General features: G+C 45.8%; 1 protein-coding gene across 1 annotated transcript in view; it reads left to right on the forward strand.

Annotated features, from left to right (window-relative positions):
- Positions 1-26728, forward strand: part of AIDA (axin interactor, dorsalization associated) — an 82624-nt gene that overhangs the window by 27378 nt on the left and 28518 nt on the right. Inside the window, exon 2 of the mRNA XM_082252619.1 lies at positions 6510-6579. Coding sequence (XP_082108745.1) covers positions 6510-6579 — 70 coding nt within the window. The remainder of the gene's footprint in view (positions 1-6509; positions 6580-26728) is intronic.

Genomic DNA, 26728 nt, shown 5'->3' on the forward strand with positions numbered 1-26728 from the left:
AGGGTCTGAATACTTAGGACCATGTGATATTTCAGTTTTTCTTTTTTAATAAATCTGCAACAATGTCAACAATTCTGTGTTTTTCTGTCAGTATGGGGTGCTATGTGTACATTCATGAGGAAGAAGAATGAACCTAAATTATTTTAGCAAATGGCTGCAATATAACAGAGTGAAAAATGTAAGGGGGTCTGAATACTTTCCGTACCCACGTGTGTGTGTGTGTGTGTGTGTGTGTATATATATATATATATATATATATATATATATATATATATATATATATATATATATATATATATATATATATATATATATATATATATAAATATAATCCAGCCCTCAAATTTTCCACTCGCATTTTGCGAGTGGAAAATTATGTATGGCGAGCTACTGCCAGGGGAAGAGAGGAGAGGAAAGCCGCTAAAGGATTGGATAATGTCGGAGCGGCGGATCATCCCGCTCAGCTTTAATTGTAATGGCCGGGCGCTCGCCGACACACAGTTCCGTCTCCTAGCGCGGCTTCTTTGATAGACAGAACACCTGGCCAACCAGGACGTGTTCTGTCTATCAAAGAAGCCGGGCTAGGAGGCGGGACTGTGTATGTCAGCGAGCGCCCGCCAATTACAATTAAAGCTGAGCGGGATGATCTGCCGCTCCGACATTATCCAGCAGGACTGATGGAGGGGTTCAAGCCCAAGTTGGAAAAATCGGCAGTACACCCGTACAAGGTAGGGTGGGATGGATGGATGGATGGCTGCTCTGGCTGGGCGTCTGTGTCATGGGAGGTGGAGGGGCGCTGCCAGGAGTGTTTCTGTGACAGGAGAGAGCGGGATGCGCGCTCTCTCTGTCTTCTCACCGGGCTTCACACACTCCTGTCAGATCGGGACTTCTCCCCTGAGTCAGAGTGGAGGTGGAGCGGAGGAGAAGACAATTAATTCCTAAAGCTTTGCACGGACAGCTCGGGAGAGATGCGGCTGCAGAAGGGGAAGAAGATTGCAGCTCAGGAAGGTCACTGCATGTCAGATCGGGACTATACAGAGTTTGTTATCCCCTCTCCTCCGAGTCAAAGCAATGTGGAAAGGGGGCGGGTAACAAACTCTGTATAGTCCCGATCTGACATGCAGTGACCTTCCTGAGCTGCAATCTTCTTCCCCTTCTGCAGCCGCATCTCTCCCGCCAGCTGTCCGTGCAAAGCTTTAGGAATAGGAATAGGCTTCTCCTCCGCTCCTCCTCCGCTCTGACATATGAAGAGGAGGATCACAGAGCGATGTATCTGGTATCACAGGTGCTGTATCTGAGGTCTGTGACATGCTGGAGGAAAGGGTGAACTACACTGGGGTAAAAATCTTATCCTGTCACCTCCCAAATTCCCATCTCAGCACAATCCCCCCCCCTTCCTCCTAGCACAACCCCCCCATCTCAGCACAGTCCCCCCTCCTAGCACAACCCCCCCATCTCAGCACAGTCCCCCCCTCCTAGCACAACCCCCCCATCTCAGCACAGTCCCCCCCCCCTCCTAGCACAACCCCCCTCCCCATCTCAGCACAGTCCCCCCCCCCCCCCCCCTCCTAGCACAGTCCCCCCCATCTCAGCACAATCCCCCATCTCAGCACAGTCCCCCCCCCATCTCAGCACAATCCCCCCATCTCAGCACAGTCCCCCCCCCCCCCATCTCAGCACAATCCCCCCATCTCAGCACAGTCCCCCCCCCCCCCTCCTAGCACAACCCCTCTGCATCTCAGCACAGCCCCCCCCCTCCTAGCACAATCCCCCCATCTCAGCACAGTCCCTCCCCTCCTAGCACAACCCCCCCATCTCAGCACAATCCCCCCTCCTAGCACAACCACCCCATCTCAGCACAGTCCCCCCCCCTCTTAGCACAACCCCCCTCCCATATTGATCCCACCTAGAAGTAATCATCTTCTCCCCACCCCTCATGCTACAAATTCTCTTATTCCAACCCCCCCCCCCCCCCAGGGACAATCCCCCAAAAAGTATTTGTACTAGGAGGGGTGGGGAGAAGATGATTACTTCTAAGTGGGATCGATATGGGGGGGGGGGGGGAGCGGGGTTGTGCTGGGATGGGGAATTTGAGAGGTGACAATATAAGATTTCTTCTAGCAGGGGAATTGGGGGGGGGGGGGAGGGTGCTAGGAGGAGTGATTCGTGCTGGGGGGGGGGTGAGGATTTGTGCCAGGAGTGGGGATTTGGGGATCGCCCTTATAGAGATTATTGGAATGGGGTGGGGGGATGGATTTGTGCCAGAACAGGAAGTCTTGGGGCTGTTAAAAAGGGGTATTGGGGGGGGGGGGGTTGTGTCAGTAGGAATAATGTTTTTTTTTTGTGCTAGGGGGAAAATTTTGATGGGGGGAGGATTTGACGGGTAGGATTTGTTCTAGGAGGTGAAATTTGGGGGGGGGGGGGGTTACTAGGATGGTGATTTGGGGGTTCCAGACCCTTGATGGGCACTGATTAGGCTGCACTGATGGGCACTGAAAACGTTATTAATATTTATTTTTGTAACTTCTGCATTAATGCAAAAACATTTAACAGTATAATTTTATGGCGTGTTTAGGGGCGGAATTAGGGGCGGGGCAGGGTAGGAGTTGGGTGGGGCAACTGGTGGCGAGTAACCCTTAAGGCCTGGCTAGTAGCTCAGGACTTTAAATTTTGAGCCCTGTATAATCTATCTCTATCCGTACACAAATGTTTTGCCTTTCATTTCTATTTTATAATGAATATGTTGTTTTACAAGGTGATCGTTTACAAACGTTTTAAGTCTTCAAATGAGTCACTTTTTGCAGATCTAACCAACCTCTGATCTTCTGATCCTGTTCTGGCTCTGTGTCTGCCAGATCTGTTCCCACCAAGAATTATTTCTTCAGTTTGTCGGTGCCTTTTGTTGGTGTAGGAAACTTGTCACCGCCGATACCTTATCTTTCTTGGCACAAACTGAGCGAGCGTTCTTACCTGGAGGCCGACCTGTTCTTCTGTAAAGGTGGAACACCACACATTGGAAGGCCACACATCACCAACGGCAGGGGAAGACTTCTAGTGTGTGTGTCTGCACCAAACCAAAGAAATTAATAATGGCAGCTGCTCTGATGGGTTTGAACCTAGCCAGCTCAGTTTGTGCATGTCTGTGTCATAGTTGGGATAGTTTTTCAGTGAAGTGGAACTAAAGGGGTTAATACTCACCTTTCCAGCGGTCCTTCGCCCAGCACCAACATCATCTACTGTGATCCGGTCTTCGACCATCTACATTGGCCGGCGAGGAATGATGTCACGCATGCGCTGGAGCCACTCATCCCAGCACACAGTGATTGGCCGGGCTCTGTAAGCTGTAGCTCAGTTTACACTGCCAGAGAAGACGGTGATCAGGCAGGTGGGGGCATTTTATTGCAGAGGAAACATTGAATGTCTCTTCTGTAATAAAAAGCTTTCTGCTGGCTGCATGTTGCAGCAGAACTTTACTTCTGCTTTAGGCCTCTTACACACGATACTCCTGTTTTGAGCATCTCCTTTTTCAGCCCTAAATTTGTCATATTGAAATGCGCACGTTTTCGGTCATATGTGTTTGCGCAAACTTGCATCTTTATGCACAAATGTATTCTCGCGTTTTTGTAAAATATGCAAATTAGCAATTTTCAGATCAACAGTATTTTCTTGTGCGTTAATTTGTGCGTATTTGCGTGCATGAGGCGTAAATTACTGCCCAGAAATGCAGATTTTTCTATTTTGTTCTGACTGAAGAATGCAGGGTCCTCATTTATGCGCCTGTGTGCATAGGCACATTATAATGAATGGGCTGTATTTTCACGTCTGTGTGCATAGGCACATTATAATGAATGGGCTGTATTTTCACGCCTGTGTGCATAGGCACATTATAATGAATGGGCTGTATTTTCACGCCTGTGTGCATAGGCACATTATAATGAATGGGCTGTATTTTAGCTCAGAAAAAAAAAGTTGTACTGAGCTTTTTTAAGCTGCAGTGTGCAAGAGGCCTTAAGCTGATCCATACACAATACAATCTGTACAATCTCCTTTTAGATTCACCAAAACTGTGTAATAGGACACACATAAACAATGCCTTCAACTTGTATCCAGTCAGGCAGGCCCTTGCATTATTATACAAGATTTATATAGCGCCAACAGTTTGTGCAGCACTTTACAATGTGGTGGCAGATATTACAGTTAGAATACAATTCAATACAGGAGCAATCAGAGGACCCTGCTCGTTAGAGCTTACAATCTATAAGGGGGGGATCAAATGATACAAAAGGTAATAACTGGGATATGGGCCGATAGCAGTAGTCGAGGCAGGAGATGACCAGGGAGTGAAATGGGAGCTTAGTGGTGTCATTGGTTAGGAAGGGGCGTATTTTGGAGATGTTGAGGCGGCAAGTTTTGGAAAGTGATTAGCCAAAAGGAGAGTTCAGAATCCAAAATTACACTTAGTATGTGGGCATGCGGGGACAGGTTGATGGTTGTGCCATTGCGCTTGACAGCACTACATAGTTGTTGTTCGATCTAAGGCCCTTTTCAGACTTGTACGACTCCAAAGTTGCGCCGACTTTGGAGAGCAACTTTGATGCGAGTTTGGATGGGTGCAACTTGGATACGACTTTTGTTTTGACCCGATTTGATGGACACAAGTTGCATTGTATAACATTCAGGTATGACTTTCATGCAACTTCTGAGGGTTAACATTGAAGTCTATGGCCCTCAACGTGCATGAAAGTCGGACCAAAGTAATGCATGAACTACTATGAAGTTGCTGCAACTTAAAGTTGTGTATATATGAATGGTTATCATTGGAAAACATGTTCAAAGTTGCATGACAAGTTGCACAAGTGTGAAAGGGGCCTAAAGGAGATTTTACAATCCGATTATATATGGTGTGTGGCCATGTTTATAGGCTAGGTGATGTAAAACATTTGACCGTGTGTGTGTATGTATGTGTTTTTTATTTTTTAGTTTTTTTTCAAGGTGGGACACCTCTGCTCTGTAACCAGTTCCTTTTAAAAAGGATTACATCTGATGTGGCACTCCTCTGTTTCCACCAGACGTTCATCAGAAAATTGGAGATGCAATCTCAATAATTGGAAGTTTCTTTCTTTACTTAATATCTTCATGCATTTACAAGCAAGCTTGCTTGTAAATGCATGAAGATATGACGTAAAGAAAACACTTAAAATTATTGAGATTGGCTCTCAAATGCATTGAGGATAGATTAGATAGAATCAAAAAATTGATGTCTGGATAGTTCATCGGCATGTCTGACTCACTCCTGATACCTTCTGTACCTGCTCTGCTGAGAGCCTGAGAGTGAACCAATATCAGGCAAGCACACCCCATGTGGCTTTAGAGTTCACCGCAGGGTTAAGCCAGTTTATCAGGAAATAGTGTGTGTGTGTGTCCCAAGAACTGAGGACCAACTGGAGGTGCTACAAAATAGAAGTTGCTAAAGGTGTTCTAAAATTCAGTTAAAGTAGAACTGAAAGCAAAACTTTTAGATTTGGATCAAATTGTGTTTTATTTTTGCCACCTGTGTCACATAGGGGAGGTTTCCCTTCACTTCCTGTCCCATAGCCAAAACAGGAAATGAGAACAAATCCCTCCAAAGTAAAGGAATCCCGGGTGGCCACCAGAACCAGTGTCCTCATTTGCGAGGAGCTCAGGCATGTTTTGGACCCAAGTCTACGCCCACAAGGAAGCTGTCAGTTCCCCCATTGCAGGTTCTGGTATACATACCCCTTGTATGTGTGCAGCTGTGGGGTGGGAAATGTCCTGTCTGCTTAGGGTTGGTCCAGTACAGTTACAGCTTCCTGGCAGGCTCGCTCAGGTGGGTCCGGACCAGGATCTGACTGCACCTGGGCTCATCCCTAGTCTCCATTGGAAGATTTCCCCTTCATCTCGGTTCTGGTGACAATCCAAAATTTAGGACTTCTATAACTCAAACAGGACAAATGGAGGGTGAATCTCTTAAAAAGTGATACTATCGTTTTTTTTTTTTCTTGGTATAAAAATAAATGAACAGATCATCATTGCAGAAGTGAGTTCTCAAATGTTAAGCTCCGAGCTACTGCATAAGGGGGGGGGAAGCTCATGTAAGGGGGTTTGAATTGGTGAAAGAGCTCACTCTTGTGCTGGTGTATGTGAGCATAGCAATGTCCTAGAGGTTTTCCAGTCAGGCTCCAGGAGTTACCTAAATTGCCCACAGCAATAGAAAGGTCATTATTCAACTTTGGTCAAGGCTGCCCAGTTCATTTTTTATCTATAGACGCCCCTGATCTGCATAGGTAAGTTTTTGATAAAGGTGAACTAACCCCTTAACTCCTTGTTCTGTTGGAGCAGCTGATGGGCACACTCTGAAAAGCTGTGGGGGGGGGGGGGGGGGAGCATCTTGCATTGCAGTGCAGATATTTTATGACCCATGTTATACACACTTCCTGATCGTTCGTTCTTTTTGCACATTTTTCTTAATTTGATTCATTGTGTTGCAGATTGGCGAGGCAGTTACAGAAGGAAGCTCAGTCCCCAGCCAATTCCTCCGACTTCACAGACGATCACAAGGTATAGTAAGAACTCTCACATGCAGAGGCCATTTGATTGTTGGGTGAAAAGGAAAAGATCGAGTGGAAAGTGTTCAGTCTAATTTCCTGATGTTGCAGAGTCTGTATTGTCATCGAGCAGCCAACGTGTGTGTGTGTGTGTGTGTGTGTGTGTGTGTGTGTAATGCCATCAAAAAAAAAGACGAAAGAGGAGTAAAAATTCCAATCTGATTAAAAAAAAAAAACAAAAAAAAAAAAAAAGTGAAATGTAATTGTGTTTGGGAAGCCTTAAAAAGAACCTAAGTGCCGGTTCACACTATAGCGAGGTCAGACATCATGTGATTCGCAGCGCACTGCTCTGCGAATCACATGCAATGTCTGTGCGACGCAAATTCAGCCATTCAGATAGCATGGCTGAATTCACATCGCATTCAGAGCAAAGTCACACAGGACCTTTTTTTTTTTTTTTTTGGTCCGCGCCAGACCGTTCACCTATGCGATCCAATTCTTGTCTGAACTGACAGTTCGCACTTCGATATGCGAACTAATCTGGGGGTGTCATTAACTTTGTATTGACACCCCTAGCGATTCGCATATGGCAGTGTGAACTGCCTGCAAGGTCGGGTCGATTCGCAGGGTTCCCAAATCGCACCAGTGTGAACCGGCACTAAAGCTGAACAAGTGAACTTATCCTTAAAATTTTGTTAGTGATTGTGAAGTTGTGTGTTTTTTTGTAAATAACAAACATGTTCTACTTGCCTCCTCTATGCTATTTGTTTTGCACAGAGCAGCCCAGATCCTCCTCTTCTCGGGTCCCTCTTCGCTGCTGCTGGCCCCTCCCTCCTGTTGAGTGTCCCCACAGCGAGCAGCTTGCTATGGGGGCACCCGAGCCAAGTCACAGCTCCCTCTGTCCATTCAGAGACAGAGCTGAGACCCGGCCCCTCCCCCTCTCTTCTGATTGGCTAAATGATTTTGATTGACAGTGTGAACCAATTCTTGCAGTGCTGTTGTCTCAGCCATTGAAGAAAGAATGAGTCCAGGGCAGCTGAGACACTCCTGCAACATCACTGGATAGAGATGAGCTCAGGTAAGAGGGGGGCTGCTGCACACAGAAGGGTTTTTTATCTTCATGCATAGAATGCATGAAGCTAAAAAAAGAAAACCTTCTGCCTCTACAATCCCTTTAAAGATGAGCTCTGGGATAAGTAAAATATTGCTTTAATAGACGAGTCATGTGTATTCTTCAAACTTGATTTCGATCCTTTGTGGCTATTTAAAATTATATATAAAGTGGTTGGTAACCCACTTATTGTTTCTACAATCCCCTCTGTTCTAATAAATGCTGTGCCCCACTGCATGTGTTTTCTAAAAAATCCGCTGCTAAATACCTTATTTCTTATTCTTATTTCTTTCTTCTTCCTATTTCTACCTTCCGAACCATTGGGTTATACCGCCCCCTACAGGAGTAGGACACTAGGCAGAAAGTCTGGCTATGCCTATGGGTAGTCCAAAGGGTTATACTCCCTCTCTCTGCTATAGGTACTCAGTTTTTTTTTTTTTTTTCTGCCTAGTCAGGAGTAAGGACCTAGTTCCTTGCTGGGATCTCTGATCCTGACAATTTTTTCTTTTAGATAGTGTTTTTTTTTTTTTCTCCTGTGGTGTTTTTTTTTTTTTTTTTTTTTTGATGTGAGATCTACAATTAACTGCCGGACGGGGCGACAGGCTGGATAATCTAGATCCAGTTGTCACCCCCAGTCTGACCAGCGAGCGTGCGCAGTCCCTCGGGGTCGACTGACAAGGGATCGGAGTCCTTCGGAGCCTCCTCTGGATGATCCAAGTGAACTTGGCCTGGCAATTCAGGTGCAAGCTTCTCCAGACCCGCGAACAAGGCCCTTGAGCAGAAAGGTGCACCCTCACCTGTATCCAGGGTAGGGGGATGTCTTTGCTGGTTCCCGGACAAGTGGGTCCATGAGGTCATTTGGTCCGGCTACAAGATCGAATTCCGTTCTTACCCTCCGGTAGGGTTCTTCCTTCCGACGTGTGACTGTCCCTGGTCCACTTGCAGGCTCTCTTAGGGGCGGCGCAAGACCTTTTTATTTTACGGATGATGGTCCTGGTTCCGACTTCGGAATGTTTTCAGGGGTTTTACTCAATCTGTTTACAGTTCCCAGGAAGGAAGGCAAGGTGCGTCCAATTCTGGACCTCAAGGCGCTGAACTGCTTTGTGCGGGTGCAGAAGTTCAGAATGGAGTCCGTTAGCACTGTGTTGGCTTCCCTGCATCAGGGGGATTTTCTTGCCTCCATCAACATCAAGAACGCTTACCTTCACATTCCAATGTGTGTCGGTCACCAGCGCTTCCTCTGCTTTGCTGGGGGAGAGGAGCATTATCAGTTTGTGGTGTTACTTTTTGGTCTCGCCTCTGCTCCTGTTGATCTGGTGGAAAACCTGAAAATCACCATACGAGCTTGACTGAATTCTGAATTTTCAGAAGTCTGCTCTGGTTCTGTCCACAAGCTGGACTATCTGGGTCTTACTCTGGACTCTGCCTTAGCCAGAGTGCTAATTCCTCTGGACAAACTCCAGAAACTACAGGCTGCAATTCATCTCCTGCTGCCCAGCAGATGGTAATCCCTCTGGACTTGCATGCGGGTGCTGGGCCTGATGGTGTCTACCGTTTTTGAGGCGGTCCTGTTTTTCACAGTTCCATACGAGGTCCCTGCCAGGGAGATTCTGCCCAAATGGGACAATCCAGTCTCTGGACAATCTGGCCCGGCTGAGCTGGGGAATGAAAGAGTCCCTGATATGGTGGCTTTATTCTCCGGTGCTTCGGCTGTGCGAATCCTTCCTCCCCTTGTATTCGACAGTGTTCATGACAGATGCTAGCTTGTCCGGTCGGGTTGGCGTCCTCGGCAGATATTCTACTCAGGGGATCTGGACACTGGAAGAGTCCAGAGTACTGATCAGTGTCTTGGAACTCCGAGCGATCAGGCTGTGCCTGGAACATCGGACGGATTGTCCTTCAGGGATGTCCAGTGTGTATTTAATCTGACAATGCCACAGCCGTGGCTTATGTCAGTCACCAGGGGGGCACAAGACTCTGGAGGTAGCTGGCTTTCTAAGGTGGGCAGAACAGTTCGTTCCAGCGCTCTCCGCCGTACACATTCCTGGGGCAGAAAGCTGGCAGGCGAATTACCTCAGTCGGCAGGCGTTGGACCAAGGGGAGTGGTCCCTTCATCTGGAGGGGTTTCATTAATTTTGTCTTCGGTGGGGCATCTCCGAGGTTGGCTTCCTGGCTCAACAGGTGCAGAGGGTTGTGGCTCTGTCACAGGTTCATCTGGCGGATGCCACCGATGCGCTGGTGGCCCTGTGGGGTTAGTATTGTCTGCTTTACGCCTTCCCTCTTCTAAAAACTTCTGCTAAGACTTCTACGCAGGATCGAGGCAGAAGGGATTCTGGTCATCTTAGTGGTGCCGGGCTTGGTACGCTGATCTGGTGCGGCTGGTCGCCGATGTTCCTTGGAACAGCAGACCCTCCCTGAGAGTAAGCTTCCAAGGACCAATCTTCCATCCTGCTTTACAGTTGTGAGCAAGTGTTTCCAACGCTGTTAAAAGCCAGGAAACCTACTTTTGGGAAGATCTAATGTCGTACGTGGAAGACGTACATTGCATGGTGTGAGTCTCTTGGGGTTCATCCTCGCTATTGTTCGGTGGTTCGTATCTTGACCTTCCCTCAGATGTCAGCATTAGTGGTCTTATTTCAATAGCCCTTGGCCACATACTCCCTGGTGCATACTTTTTCTTTAGGAAGTTAGGCACTTGATACTTCCAGTGCAGGCTCTGTTGCTGCCTCGGGACCTCGATTTGGTGCTCTGTCCTCCCAGAAAAGTATAACCCTATGGTTAAGAAGATCAGGAGCTGTGTCCGTCAATGAACATCAGAGAAATGGATTTTACGGTAAGTCACAAATCCAATTTTTTTTGGGCTGTACCCAGAAAGGTAATAGAGGGGAAATTTTCCCATGGGAACATTAGCTCTGGTGACCTGGGGTCCCCAAGAAATTCCTTTAATTTGTAGGGATTTCCTATTGCTTCCTGTTTGGCTATGGGACAGAAAGTGAAGGGAAGTCTTTGCAATGAAACACAGATGGCAAAAAAAATCTGATGGGTTATATCCCCCTTTTACTCTATCCAAAATACAAAAAAGGTTTTGCCCGTAGTTCTACTTTAATTTGCAGGAATTTCCTCTCACTTACTGTTTTGGCAATGGGACAGGAAGTGAAGGTAAATATCCTCAACAGGTCAGTTATTGCCGGCTGGGGTTATAACCCTCCCTTATGCCTCGTACACACGCAACAATTATCGGCCGACCGATCGGCCGTCTTTTGTCCAGTGTTGTTGTGTTGGTTGGAATGTGCTCTAGACTGCACACGAATTTTCTCGGCCAACAAAAATCTACTTCAGAAGTGATGTCATGTGCTGGTTTATTTTCCGTGTGTTTTTTCTTCTCTGAGCATGCCCAGTCTTGCTCATCAGATTTTTGTCTGCCGAAATCTGTACTGACTGACAGAAAATCGGCCGTTCTGTTGACGGCCAACAAAAATTTTATAGTCTGCACACCAGATTTTTTTTTCGGCCGAAAAAGTCGGAGTCGGTTGTCGAAAGCATCATACTAACAAGCCGAAAATCGGCCGGTCGGACGTTGGCTGAAAATTCACGGCCAACTTTCGATGCGTGTGTACAGGGCATTACTCTACTCTATCCAAAATGAAGAAAAAAAGTTTTGCCTATAGTTCTAGTTGCATGTTCATTTCCAACCGCGGTGACAAGAAAATTCAAAGGAGCAGGATAGGTTTTGTTTTTTTTTTTTTTTGTTTTTGTTTTTTTCCTGAATGAACAAACTTCTAAGGCTTCTTTCACACGGTCTGCCTCCGCAGGCGGATCCGTGTTGCTCAGCGGGGATCGATCCGCGATCCCCGCTGAGCCGGGCGGATGACAGCTCCGTCTCCGCTTGCAGAGCGGAGAGGGAGGTGTCTCAGCACCCGCTGCCCTCTATGGGGGATCGGAGGAGAGCGGACCGCTTGTCCGCTCTCATCAGATCCGCTCCTCTCCGATTACTGAACGGATGGAAAAATAGGGTTTCCATCCGTCCAGATTTCAGCACAGGATCGGATGCGGATGGCAGCGGGTGTCAGCGGAGTTGTCTCCGCTGACACCCGCTGCCCCATAGAGCTGCATGGAGGATCCGATCAGATCCGCCTAAAAAACTGACAGGCGGATCTGATCGGACCGCCCGTGTGAAAGAGCCCTAAGGCTCCATGTACACGGGACGTTGTCAAGTCCCTTTGAATGCTGGAATTTTTAGGACGTTTGAAACGTCCGTTAGGTCGCGTTTGAACCCGCGTTTAGCGGGCGTTTGCGTTTAGAACCGTTCCTAGAGGTCAAAAAAATGATTCCCCTTTAAAATGGAAGAACGCTAAACGCGGGTCATCGCATTCGGACGCGTTTGAAACACCGGGAAACACATGTTCGAACACAAATAATTGCGTTCTAAAAAAAGTCCCTGAACGCAACTGCCTGCAAATGACTGTAAACGACCTGGTGTGAATGGACAGATAAGATAACATGGAACTGCGTTCAGGGGCTTCTGAAAAAAACGCCCAACTGCTCCTAAACGGCCATTTCCAGTGTTCTGTGTACAATGGAGCCTTACAGTATATTTTGTTTTTGTGTTTTTTTTTTTTTCGAAAAATGCTGTTCGTTCCAAAACAAATGTTAAAAGCAAACAAAATGTTACCCTCCATTTATAAGTGATTAAAAAATAGACTTAAAAAAAAAATATATAATAAAATTTAAAAATTTTAATTAAATTTTGAAGTACTTTGACGACATTTGTCCAGTCATCAAATGTACAAAGAATTTTCCTACAAATATTTGTACATACAAAATTTTTTTGAAAATCTATTAGTGTATAGCCCGTTTTACACATTTCCTTCCATGTCTTAAGCCTGGTACACACGATGAGAATATCGGACGAATGATCAGTGTTATTTATTTATTTTGCGTTCTAATCTGATATTGAAACTTAAGAGGTTACACGATTTACAAAAATTCTTGTATGACAGAATACAACTTCGGAGTGATATGATGTAATATGTAATATGATGTTTCCGAGCATGCGTTGTCTTGTTCATCGGTTTTTTCCTGACAAACCCTAATTACATGAAAATCATATGATCTGGTATCGTACGAGAAACATTTTCGTGTTTGTCCCTTCTGATCATTTCAGACGAACTGTCATGATTGGCACTCGAAAGCTGGTGTACTAATGGCCAGATTATCGTACGATCACGTAGAAAGTGGTATTTTCTGTCTGCTTTTTTGATCGTCTGTACTAGACTTAAGACAGACAATGCTTGCTCTCCTTATCAGGACAGCAGATAGGACTGTAGACCCTTATGGGTGAGATTCTGTAGTCCTCCTTCATTGATAACGGTCCGCACAGGAAGCTATCCGATCGACATGAACATCTCAAACAGATAAAACCAAACCCTTTAACAGGTATAGTTAGCAGACCTAACGGCACAAATGAGAAACGTTGGTTGTCAGGGTTTACATACACTAAGAACGGTAATTCTTTTATTTTGAGTGAAGCTCTCCTCCCTCAGATTCCAGTGGTGTAAATCAGCCTTTTACTGCCCTGCGGGTCTAAGCCTTCCGGTTGGATCTCCAGGGGGTAGGTCTCCTGACCTCTCAGGCGTTGACTGCTATGTATAACTAGGTACTGAACAGTTAGAGAGCCGGGGCAAAAAAAATGGAATTTTCCTGGCCAAGACATTACTAATACATCCAGGCTTAAAATCTGCATCTCATTTAGTAGTCACTCTTCATGTCAGATTTGAAGTAAGAAGACAATTTAACATTCTTGAACGATTATCTCAGCCCCCTAAATGAGCTGAAACAGGAAAGAGACATCAAGAAGTGAAGGCCGGGATGGCCTGTGAAGGCCTCGCCAGGCCCTGTGGGTGAGTCTCTAGCAGAGCTTGGAGGAGTTTGGTTTGTCATCCATCCAGGCCAGGACAAGCACCTGCACAGCGTGTGGGGTATAGGAAAGAGTCTGGAACATTTATTATAGACTGCAAAACATTAAAATTACTTATTGGATTAGCTGAATATTTAAAGAGAAAGGTCTAAGCTGTAGTCTGGCAAAAGATGAGGAAACATTCCTAGAAAATGTCCTTTTTTAAATCTGATGTTTAGTTATGATAAGCTTCCAGCTTTGACCATTGTAAGGACGTAGATGCCATACCTGTAGGGTCCTCATGAATGCAGAAAATTACTGTAGTAGGCACCGCTACTACAGTGATGGCTACGAACTTCTGGGTCCTATGATGAGTAATTGTTCTGCTGCTTACTGAACACAGGAGATCACTTGCTCTGCATGCGCACCTTTCAGAGGACACTTTGCATTTCCTCACTGAATGCAAAACATTCTCTGATTGGATAAGATGGAGATGGTGACTCTCCACGTTGTGCAATTAGAGAACACTTTGCATTCATTGAGAAAATGCAAATTGTTCCCTAAATGGTAGCCATGCCAGGATAGCGACCATCTGTGTTCACTAAGCAGCAGGGCAGCCACTCCACACAGGACCCGGAATCTAGCAGAGATCACTGGTGTAGCGTTGTCAGCTAGAGTGATTTCCAACTTCGGCATGGATCCCACAGGTATGACACATACATACTTATATTGGTCCAAGTTGAACTAATGTAATTTCTGTAAAAATAGCTGTAACAAAACTTTAGTTTTAACTGGCCATAAACCAAAAATTAATTTAAAAGTGCTGCTCTATGCAAATACCCAAAAAATATGCTTTTTTTTTTTTTTTTCCCTAGGGTTTTATTTTATTCACTGATACTAGTGGAGGGCACCATTCCTCCAAATAACCCCGATGGCGGGGGGCACAGTTCCTCCCGATGACCCCGATGGCGGGGGGCACAGTTCCTCCCGATGGCGGGGGGCACAGTTCCTCCCGATGGCGGGGGGCACAGTTCCTCCCAATGACCCCGATGATGGGGGGCACAGTTCCTCCCAATGACCCCAATGAAGGAGGGCACAGTTCCTCCCAATGACAGGGGGCACAGTTCCTCCCGATGACCCCAATGACGGGGGGGGCACAGTTCCTCCCAATGACGGGGGGGGCACAGTTCCTCCCAATGACGGGGGGGGCACAGTTCCTCCCAATGACGGGGGGGGCACAGTTCCTCCCAATGACGGGGGGGGCACAGTTCCTCCCAATGACGGGGGGGCACAGTTCCTCCCAATGACGGGGGGGCACAGTTCCTCCCGATGACCCCAATGATGGGGGGCACAGTTCCTCCCAATGACGGGGGCACAGTTCCTCCCGATGACCCCAATGACGGATGGCACAGTTCCTCCCAATGACGGGGGGCACCGTTCCTCCCGATGACTCCAATGACGGGGGGCACCGTTCCTCCCGATGACTCCAATGACGGGGGCACAGTTCCTCCCGATGATTCCAATGACGGGGGCACAGTTCCTCCCGATGATGCTGGGACATCACGTACTCCTCATGGCCACAGTCTGGCCCACCTAAAGTCTGAAGGACGGTAAACCGGCCCTTTGTTTAGAAAGTTTGGAGACCCCCTGGCCTAGACTATTTAAATTGATACGTTAAAAAGGACATTCAACTGGTTGCATTTTTATTTCTAATTTAAAATTGGATTGTTTTGGATGGATGACATTTTTATTTTGCTAGAGCACTGTGGGGTTGATTTACTAAAACTACAGTGCAAAATCTGGTGCAGCTCTGAACAGAAACCAATCAGCTTCCAGGTTCTTTTGTAAAAGCTTACATGAACAGGCCAAAGTTAAAAACGGATTGGCTACCATGCAAAGCTGCACCAGATTTTGCACTTTCCAGTTTTAGTAAATCAATCTCACAGTATCTAAACCGCTAAGACAATTTACTTTTTTTTTATAAAATACATCCTTTCATCCTTTGTTGCATCTCAGTGCTGCTATTCTCCCTCATCCTTTATGTAGTCACTTCCTGTCTTCTGCGATGGTTGCATGGCATTTCTCAGATTGGGTTTCCTGACTATGACAACAGTTGGCCCTGCCCACATAATTTGTACTGAAACAGATACTTGTAGTCTTTATTGGAAGCCAATGTGACAGGGTGACAATGTGGGAGAGATTAGGGGACTATAACAGAGTACTCTCTAATAGACCTTCATTGCAGGATCATCGGCTATTATTTGAATGAAAGCTGCTGATTTGAAAATGTATATTAAAATTGCATGTTAAAGCTTGAGATTTTTAAATTAAGGCAGATATAACAGACACAAATTGATTCAGCTCTGTAATAATGAAAACATTTAAATACAAGCAATGTAAGCACATGCCTTTGACCTGGTATTGGCATTTTGCAGTCCCTGTACAGCAGAGTTCAGACTGGGAGAGGGAAAAACAGCACAAGAGGCATGCTGATGGGAGGAGAGGGCATAGTCACAAAAAGATGAGCTTACAAGTCCTTCAGTGACCATTCACAGGCCGGGGGAAGGGACAAGACCTATTGCTCACTCCGGCAGGCCTCCTCCATGGTGATTGACGGTCCATGAAGCCTCTTTTTGGTGCTCTGGCTGAAGGTTGCACTCTGATTTTCTCACGTTCAGCGCAGGACCATCAGTGAGGATGATGAGGACTCAACCCAGAGTGTGAGAGAGAAGAGGAGAGCACTGGGGGAGCAATGAGCAAGGTAAGTATAGTTCTAGTTCATTCCTCTAACCATAGACTTAAGCATTTAACCAGTGGCGACCCGTCCATTAGGGGCGCAGGGGCCCTTTCCCCCCATCCATGCATCTGGCCCCCTAATCTACATGCAGGGAGCCGGATGCATGGATTCCAATGCGGGATTTTTTTTTTTTTTTTTGAAGCAGGTGATTAGAATAGGCTTCAAAAAAGGGTGGGATCGGGGTGCAGAGCACTCCGCCCTGTGTCCACCCAGTTGTGTGACAATAGCGAATGAATATTCACTATTGCCACACTGATTCTCCTCCCAGCCAATCAGGAAGCGGGTCCTGAGACCTGTTTCTGGATTGGCCGAAAGGAGAAGGCATCCTATTGGCCAAGAAGGAGGGAGGAGAAGGCCGCCGAGAGGGAACATGGAGACTCAGGGGAAAGCCGCCGCTGCCTGTCAGTCCCGCGGAGCAAGGTAAGTAAACTGGCACGGGGGGGGGGGGGGATATGGTGGTGGGTCTTGAGGGTGGTGATTGGGGGGGGGGTTTCCCGTCTGCTGAACCCCCCCCCCCCCCGGCTGATGTGGAGCACCAGCCGCCACTGCGTTTTAACCCTTGCAGTACTGGGGGATCCCACTGCAAGGACATTTCCAAAAAAAAAAATCACAGGTAGTGTTTGCATGCATCTTTAGTACTGACCCCTCCTCTACCACCTAATTGCAGAAAAAATACTGATTGCAGGGTACCCTGTAGGAAGGTGAGGGTATTGTGGTTTTTCCCCTCTAATGAGCTGTGTTTGGTTTTCTGGTCTCTTGCAATGACCCCCGTGCTCTTAATAGGCCCTTTTTGCACAGTTCTCCTGAACTTTAGTCACATCCCCGTCGGCTCTTACTGGAAACACCACGTGAGCGCTCGGCCTTTATGGCTTTTCAGGGATTTGGAGAGTTGGGAGGGTTTGGTAGAATGTAATATGGAAAGCAGATCCCAGCTTGGCAAGGCACCAGTGAGCATTATTCATAGCTGTGTTGTGAAGCAGTCGCACCCAGTTTAAATGGGGAAATGACAGCTAGTTTATGAACTGCCGTCCAGTATATGTCTGCTGCTATATAGGACTGTATATGTACACCGCGCTCCCTTGCAGCCTCTAATTGCTGCATCTGGAGGATTTGGAAGGCTAGCCTTGTAGACGGCTGTAAAACCCTTTCTTGCTCTCGCATCGACCTTTCTGTTTCTCTTCTAAATTCTGTCTGCAGAAGTATGGACACTGCTACTCCCAGATTTTTTTTATAAAAAAATTTTTTTTTTACTTCCAGGGAACATTTCTTAAAACTGAAGTTTATTCCGCTTATATTTTCCATCCCCTGGTTCTGTAATTATCATACTAATTTTAATTTAGTAAAACCTTTGTTTTCATTACATACCTTATGTTTGACCCATTTACATCATCACTGGGTCTCTGTTTCTCTATGCAATGCAGGGAGATCATTGCTGGTGGAAGGGGCTGACAGGGTGCTATAGCTTACTGAAAAATAAAACTGAAATCTAAGATGAGCCTCCATGATTGAAAGAACTGGAATCCTGTCTATGAAAGGAGCGGTCCACCAGGATAACCAGACTCTGGAGGAAAGGGCTAGATAACACGGGATGTCCTCTAGCCACGGAATGAGGCAGACTCTGTCTGAATTGCTGCAGATTCTAATGCACACTGAGCTCAGTGTGCAGTGAAATAAGAGTAACTTAAATAAAACTTAAAATGTTGCATTGTCAGCTGCTACTTAGTAACATTCTCTTGGGCAGATATCACAACCTTCATATGTTTTGTAGCAGAAACTACCATCTTAGTTCTTATTTAGAGGAGTGCACAAGCTTGTTGATGTCCTTGGGAAAACCTGTAGACGAGATCAGCTTCATGAAAATATTCTTATCAAGTGGGCAGTAATTTCCTGCTACAGATTGGGGATGTTGTGAACTCAGTGTTGCAGCGCTGCTTAAACAATATATATAGTAAATTAATAAATAATCTACTTGCAACAGTGTACAAAAGTGCTAAATATACCGTGCAAATATCTCAATCATATATATAAAAATTCCAATTCATACATCAAAATTCATATAAATTAACTTAAAGTGCTCCTGTGCTTTCTTTGTGCATGAAAGGGGATGACCCCCCTGTGGTTTTCTACTTACCACAATGCGCTTGGTAGGAAGCATGTAATAATATAAATCCTCATAATCTTGGAATCCGTTATATCGCTGGGAAAATCCTTGATGGTAAAAGTATCTCAGAGTTTCCTCATGGAGAAAAAGAACAATCCATAGTGAAGTACGTTTTAACCAATTTTATTGGAACAATCCAGAAATATACTCACAAACGTAATAACAATGTAGGCATGTAAGACACGGCACTGTGGTTCGCTGCTCATGCAGCGTGCGCTCCACCGGCCAGATGTGATGTAGCAGTCAGCTCAGCCAATTGCTAGATGCGTTTTGCTGTCGATCACAGCGTCATCTTTAGCGTCATCAGGTTAGCTTTGTACACTGTTGCAAGTAGATTATTTATTCATTTACTATATATATATATATAGTTTAAGCAGCGCTGCAACACTGAGTTCACATTGTTTAAAGAGTACTAGCACTTTATTTACAGCAAGCAGCTTATGATTGCACAGACACTTTTTTGAATAATATTTATTCACTCATATATACATTCATTCACTTATTGATTTTGTATTTACCATAAGCGCCAGTTTTTTTTTTTACTGTTCTAGATTGTGGATGTTGCCTTTTAAATACCATCAGAACACTATTTGCATGTTCTCCATGTGTTTGTGTGGGTTTCCTCCAGGTACTCCGGTTTTCTCCCTTACTCCATAGACACGCTGGTAGGATAATTAACTGTAGTCCAAATTGGCCCTAGTATGTGTAGAGCCCTGGACAGAAGTTTGGAGAATTACGCAAGTATTACGTTTCACAAAGTCTGCAGCCTCAGTTTTTTGATGACAATTTGCAATAACTCCAGAATATTATGAAGAGAGATCAGATGAATTGCAATTGCCATGAAAATGAACTTCATCCAAAAAAAAAAAAAAAAAAACACATTTCAACTGTATTTCAGTCCTGCCTCAAAAGGACCAGCTGACGACATTAACACAGTGTTGACAAGGACAAGGTTGGAAATCACTCTGTAATGCCTATTGAGTTAGAATAACAGATTAGAAGCATTAAAAGAAGGTTGGTGCTTGAAATCACTGTTGTTCTTCTGTTAACCATGGTTACCTGTAAGGAAACCTGTACAGTCATCATTGCTTTGCACTAAATGGGGTTTACCAGGCAAGGATATTGCTGCTACTAAGATTGCACCTAAATTAACCATTTATCGTATTATCAAAAACTTCAAGGAGAGAGGTTGAATTGTTGTGAAGAAGGCTTCAGGGAGCCCAAGAAAGTCCAGTAAGCACAAGGACCGTCTCCTACAGTTGATTAAGCTGTGGGATCGGGGCACCACCAGTGCAGAGCGTGCCCAGGAATGGCAGCAGGCAGGTGTGAGTGCATCTACATGCACAGTGAGAAGACTTTTGAAAAAGGGACTGGTGTCAAGAAAGACTGCAAAGGAGCCGCTTCTCTCCAGGAAAAACATCAGGGACAAAATAATATTCTGCAAAAAGTACAAGGATTGGACTGCTGAGGACTGGGGTAAAGTCATTTTCTCTGATGAATCCCCTTTCTGATTGTTTGGGGCATCCGGAAAAAACCTTGTCTGGAGAAGAACAGGGGAGCGCTACCATCAGTCCGGTGTCACGCCAACAGTAAAGCATCCTGAGACCATTCATGTGTGGGATTGCTTCTCAGCCAAGGTAGTGGGCTCACTCACAATTTTGCCTAAGAATACAGCCATGAATAAAGAATGGTACAAAAACTTCCTCTGAGAACAACTTCCCCCCAACCATCCAAGAACAGTTTGGTGATGAACAATGCCTTTTTATGATGGAACACCTTGCCATAAGGCAAAAATGATAAGTGGCTTGGGGAACAAAACATTGACATTTTGGATCCATTGCCAGGAAACTCCACAGACCTTTATCCCATTGAGAACTTGTGGTCAATCCTCAAGAGGCGGGTAAAAAAAAAAAAAAAGATCCCACAAATTCTTACAATCTCCAAGCATTAATTTATACAAAAATGGGCGACCATCAGTCAGGATGTGGCCCAGAAGTTGGACAGCATGCCAGGATCAAATCTTCAAATATTTGACTCTGCATAAACTTAATGTAATCGTCAATAAAAGCCTTTGCCACTTATGAAATGCTTGTAATTATACTGCAGTATACCATAGTAACATCTGACAAAAAGATCTAAACACTGAAGTAGCAGATTGTGTGAAAATGTCATATTTGTGTCATTCTCAAAACTTCTAGCCACAGCTGTACTGTATAAATAAATGGGAGTTGGGGACCTTTTTAGATTGGAAGCTTCTCGACGGCAAGGACCGATGTGAATGTGCAGTATGTAAAGTGCTGTGTATACTGTTGGCACTATACAGATACCTTAAATGTGCCCTTTTAGAGACTTGTGTTGATTACATGCAGTATATCACAAAAGTGAGTACACCCCTCACATTTTTTGTAAATATTTTATTATATCTATTCATGTTACAACACTAAAGAAATGACACTTTGAATGTAAAGTAGTGAGTGTACAGCTTGTATAAGGGTCCTTTCACACGGGCGGTCCATATGTCATCCGATCCGTTTGCGGGTGAAAAACGGACATAATGTACTGTATGTCTATGGGATTGCGGATGACCATCTGCTGACATCCGTTTTGCGTCCATTCCATTTTTTGAGACGGAAGAGAACCCTATTTTTCTTCCGTTTAAAAAATGGAACGGACGCAAAAACGGATGTCAGTGGTGTCATCCGCTGACATCCGCAATCCCATAGACATAAGGAACGGACCCTCCAAAAGTTCCTCCGTGTCCGTTTTATATATAAAAAAAAAAGTCACTGAGCGGAACAAAAATACGGACCGCCCGTGTGAAAGGACCCTAAGGGCTCTTTCACACGGGCGGTCCGATCAGATCCGCCTGTCAGTTTTTTAGGCGGATCTGATCGGATCCTCCATGCAGCTCTATGGGGCAGCGGGTGTCAGCGGAGACACCTCCGCTGACACCCGCTGCCATCCGCATCCGATCCTGTGCTGAAATCTGGACGGATGGAAACCCTATTTTTCCATCCGTTCAGTAATCCGAGCGGAGCGGATCTGATGAGAGCGGACAAGCGGCCCGCTCTCCTCCGATCCCCCATAGAGGGCAGCGGGTGCTGAGACACCTCCCTCTCCGCTCTGCAAGCGGAGACAGAGCTGTCATCCGCCCGGCTCAGCGGGGATCGCGGATCGATCCCCGCTGAGCAACACGGATCTGCCTGCGGAGGCGGACCATGTGAAAGAGCCCTAACAGTGTAAATTTGCTGTCCCCTCAAAATAACTCAACACACAGCCATTAATGTCTAAAGTGAGTACACCCTAAATGAAAAATGTCCAAATTGAGCCTAATTAGCCATTTTCCCTCCCCGGTGTCATGTGACTCGTTAGTGTTACAAGGTCTCAGGTGTGAACGGGAAGAAGGTGTGGTAAATTTGGTGTCATCACTCTCTTACTGCTCACTGGAAGTTCAACATGGCACCTCATGGCAAAGAACTCTCTGAGGATCTGAAAAAAAGAATTGGTGCTCTACATAAAGATTGCCTAGGCCAGTGATGGCACACCATGGCACCCCAGATATTTTGGAACTACATTTCCCATGATGCTCAACTACACTGCCGAGTGCATGAGCATCATGGGAAATGTAGTTCAGAAACATCTGGGGTGCCAAGGTGTGCCATCACTGGCCTAGGCTATAAGAAGATCGCCAAGACCCTGAAGCTGAGCTGCAGCACGGTGGCCAAGACCATACAGTGGTTTAACAGGACAGGTTCCACTCAGAACAGGCCTCATCAAGGTCGACCAAAGAAGTTGAGTGCACGTGCTCTGCACGTGCTCAGCATCATATCAAGAGGCTGTCTTTGGGAAATAGACGTATGAGTGCTACCAGCATTGCTGCAGAGGTTGAACGGGTTGGGGGGTCATCCTGTCAGTGCTCAGACCATACGCCGCACATTGCCACAAATTGGTCTGCAAGGCTGTCGTCCCAGACAGATGATGCACAAGAAAGCCCGCAAAGAGTTTGCTGAAGACAAGCAGACTAATGCCCCATACACACGTGCAGATTATCTGCAGACTTTTGTCTGCAGACTTACCTTTTCTATGTAGTGCAAGGGCCTGCCGGATTGCATACAAATTGAAAGTGTTTAGGTTTGACCTCATATTATATGGTTTTGGTAAGTCTGCAGACAAAAGTCTGCAGATAATCTGCACGTGTGTATGGGGCATTAGGACATTGATTACTAGAACCATGTCCTGTGGTTTAAGGAGACCAAGATAAACTTTTTGGATTCAGATGGTGTCAGGTGTGTGTGGCAGCAACCAGGTGAGGAGTACAAAGACAAGTGTGTTTTGTCTGCAGTCAAGCATGGTGGCGGGAGTGTCATGGTCTGCGGCTGCATGAGTGTTGCTGGCACTGAGGAGCTACAGTTCGTTGAGGGAACCATGAATGCCAACATGTACTGTGACATACTGAAGCAGAGCATGATCCCCTCCATTCAGATGACTGGGCTGCAGGGCAGTTTTCCAACATAACCCCAAACACACCTCCAAGATGACCGCTGCCCTGCTAAAGAAGGTGAGGGTAAAGGTGATGGACTGGCCAAGCATGTCTCCAGACCTAAACCCTATTGAGCATCTCTGGGGCATCCTCAAATGGAAGGTGGAGGAGTGCAAGGTCTCGAACATCCACCAGCTCTGTGATGTCATCATGGAGGAGTGGAAGAGGACTCCAGTGGCAACCTGTGAAGCTGTGGTGAATTCCATGCCCAAGAGGGTTAAGGCAGTGCTGGAAACTAATGGTGGCAACACAAAATATTGACACTTTGGGCCCAATTTGGACATTCTGACTGAAGGGTGTACTCGTTGCCAGCGGTTTAGACAATAATGTGTGTTATTTTGAGGGGGCAGCACATTTACACTGTTATACAAGCTGTACACTCACTACTTTACATTGTAGAAAAGTGTCATTTCTTTAGAGTTGTCACATGAAAAGCTATAAGTCCATCTAGCTCAACCAATTAAAAAAAAAATTACAATGCTATACCCACAGTTGATCCAGAGGAAGGTGAAAAATCTCATAAAACCATGATCCAATTTGCTACAGCAGGGGGAAAATTCCTTCCTGATCCCCCAAGAGGCAATCGGATATTCCCTGGATCAACTATACCTATAAATATTGGTGCCCAGTTATATTATGTACATTTAGGAAATAATCCAGATCTTTTTAAAGCAATCTGCTGAGCTGGCCAGAACCCCCTCTGGAGGGAATCCTTTTCACAGCTCTTACTGTGAAGAAACCTTTCGATATTTGGAGACTAAATCTCTTTTTCTCTAGACGTAAAGACTGCCCCTTTGTCTTCCTGTGATGACCTTAAAGTGAATAACTCAACACCAAGTTCATAAAACAGTGCATTGAGGTTGGCTTGTAAGTTGGAGACATCCTGTAAGGAAGTTATTCCACTGCAAAGCTTGGTGTCTTCTGCAAAGACTGAAATGGTACTTTAAATCCCAGACCCTATATCGTTTATAAAGATATTAAAAAGTAAGGGTCTTAACACTGAACCTTGGGGTACACCACTGATAACCTTAGACCATTTAGAGTAAGAATCCTTTAAAGCGGAGTTCCACTCTTTCTTTTTTTTTTTTTTTTTATTACCAGTCAGTAGCTATAAAAAGTGTAGCTGCTGACTTTTAATAAACTCACACTCACCTGTTTCATGATCCAGCTGTGTGGCCGCCCGAAGGGTCGCTCCTCTCTCTCGTCTCCCCCCAGCCCGGCATCACAAGTGGGCAGCAGGCTGTGACAGCCGGATGAGCACTGTGCATGTGTGAGTCGCACTGCGCCGCCTCAGTGGCCGGGCAATCTTCTGGGACCTGTGACATGTCCCAGAAGAATAGGGGGAGTGGAGAACTGGCCTGAGCGGAAGTGGGAGCGGGTACCTGTCAAAACGCAAAACGAGGTACCTGCCCCCCCCCCCCCCCCCAAAGAAAATGACCTGTCAATTATGGTATGTAAGGGGGTGAGGAGTGCTTAAAGCGGAAGTTCCACCTTCGGGTGAGACTTCACTTTAACCACTTCTCTCTGAATTCTATCTTTTAGCCAATTTTCTATCCATTTACAAACCGATCTTTCCAAGCCTGTAGACTTTACCTACACATCAGCCGTGTGTGGGGAACTGTAGCAAACGCTTTTGCAAAATCCAATTATATTAGGTCCACAGCCACCCCTCTGTCCAAGGTTTTACTTACCTCATCATAAAAAGAAATCAGATTTCTTTAACAACTTCTGTCTTTCATGAATCCATGCTGTCTGTTGCTTAAATATTTTTTTCTAGTAAGAACTCATCTTGTGGTCTTTTATTAAACTCTCCAATATCTTCCCGACCATAGAAGTTAAACTAACGGGTCTATAGTTAGGTTAGGTGCAGGACACCGGTCTCCACACATGGTGTGATCAAGTCCAAAGTGGTAATGTTTGAAAATCCTATGATGTAATAATGTAATTCTAGTACACATAGGGGCAGCCATAGCTGCTTCCTACTTTGCAGTGATGCACAACAATAAAAATAAATACAGTAAAATGGTGCAGTGCAAATCGCATTCCACAGAGATTAAAATATCAGCAACAATAGGAAGATAGATAGAGGGACCGTCCATAAACGCAGGTAAAGTCCCAAAAGACCATTAAGGTGCATAGAATCCACATGAGGAACATGATGGAATGCAGGAAATGATCAGTGTACATCCCCTGCACCAAAGGCACACTTATGCGCTCACCTCCACATTTGACCCCTGTATTACCAGCGGGTCAAAAACGCAAACAGCATCAATCCTTCCGGTTAATGACACTACCAGGATACAGCAAACTTCCTAGGTCCAGCCGCTTGAGCATGAAAACCAATCGGTAATGAAAAGAGAAAAGAGGCCTCTAAGTGTAGACTGTGATGCACAACAGTTGAGCTTCACTGTTACTTATCACTATACAAGTTTAGCAGTCAACCAACTCTTTCAAAAACCATACTCTCCCTGTGTGGCTGATGCCTTCTCTCAAATTCCAGAGCTCCGTCCAGTGATTATTCTATTTTTCTTTTACAAAAAAGTGTACTTAAGTCACATCAAAAATGACTCAAAGGTAAACACTGCATTATTAACTCCAAATATAGGCATAATGAAAATACACTCTCTTCTGTGATGAGGAATTTTTACTTGGAGGTGTATTTCAGGAATATTTGGGTAATTTTCATGCATTTAAAGTAATTGTAAAGTCTCGTTGAAGTGATTGTAAAGTCTCACCTTCTCTGTGCAGTTGGTTTTGCACAGGGCAGCCCGGATCCTCCTCTTCTTGGGTCCCTCTTAGTACTCCTTGACCCTCCCTCCTGTTCAGTGCCCCTACAGCATGCAGCTTGCTTTGGGGGGCACCTGAGCCCAGTCATAGCTTCCTGTGTCCATTCAGACTCTGAGCCACAGCCCCCACCCCCTCTCTCCCATGATTGGCTGAATGATTTTGATTGACAGCAGCAGGAGCCAATCGCACTGCTGTCTCAGCCAATAAGGATGGGGGTCCTAGGCAGCTTAGATACTCCTGCAACATGGCTGGATAAAGATGGACTCAGGTAAGTATTAGGGGGGTTGATGCACACAGAAGGTTTTTATTATCTTAATGCAGGGGTCGGGAACCTTTTTTGCTGAGAGAGCCATGAACCACACATATTTTCAAATGTAATTCCGTGAGAGCCATACACTATATTTCAGGGATCGGGAACCTTTATTTAATATTCATATTTATGGGCCGCAGCTATACAGTGAGTAGATGGAGCTGTGTGAAAGTGCCTGGAGTCCGGTCGGGAAGAGAGCAGAGCAGGCAGGTATGCAATGAGGCCGGAGTGGTGAAGCGCCTGCAGGCTTGTGTGTGATGGAGGTGAGTATAGGCCCTGAGAAAATGGCGGCCGGCCGCTGAAGGCCTCAGAAGTGGATGTGAGAGGCAACTCCCGCGGGTCCCCGGGTGTCAGAGGGGAAGGAGATCGCGTCTGTCGGGGCACAGGGAGCGGATGGCAGATCTCCTTACTGGGCGGTGATTGCCAAGGCCCTCAGATGCACAGCACACGAGCCGGCGGCGGTACCACGAGTAACCCACGGGGTCCGTAGCACGGCAATCCGGTCACCCAGAGACGAACTGAGGGTAGCGGTGGGTAGCTCACCCTCCGTATTGTCGATG

Source organism: Pelophylax lessonae, assembly GCF_965119305.1.
Source record: "Pelophylax lessonae genome assembly, chromosome: 3".
Classification (NCBI taxonomy): Eukaryota; Metazoa; Chordata; class Amphibia; order Anura; family Ranidae; genus Pelophylax; species Pelophylax lessonae.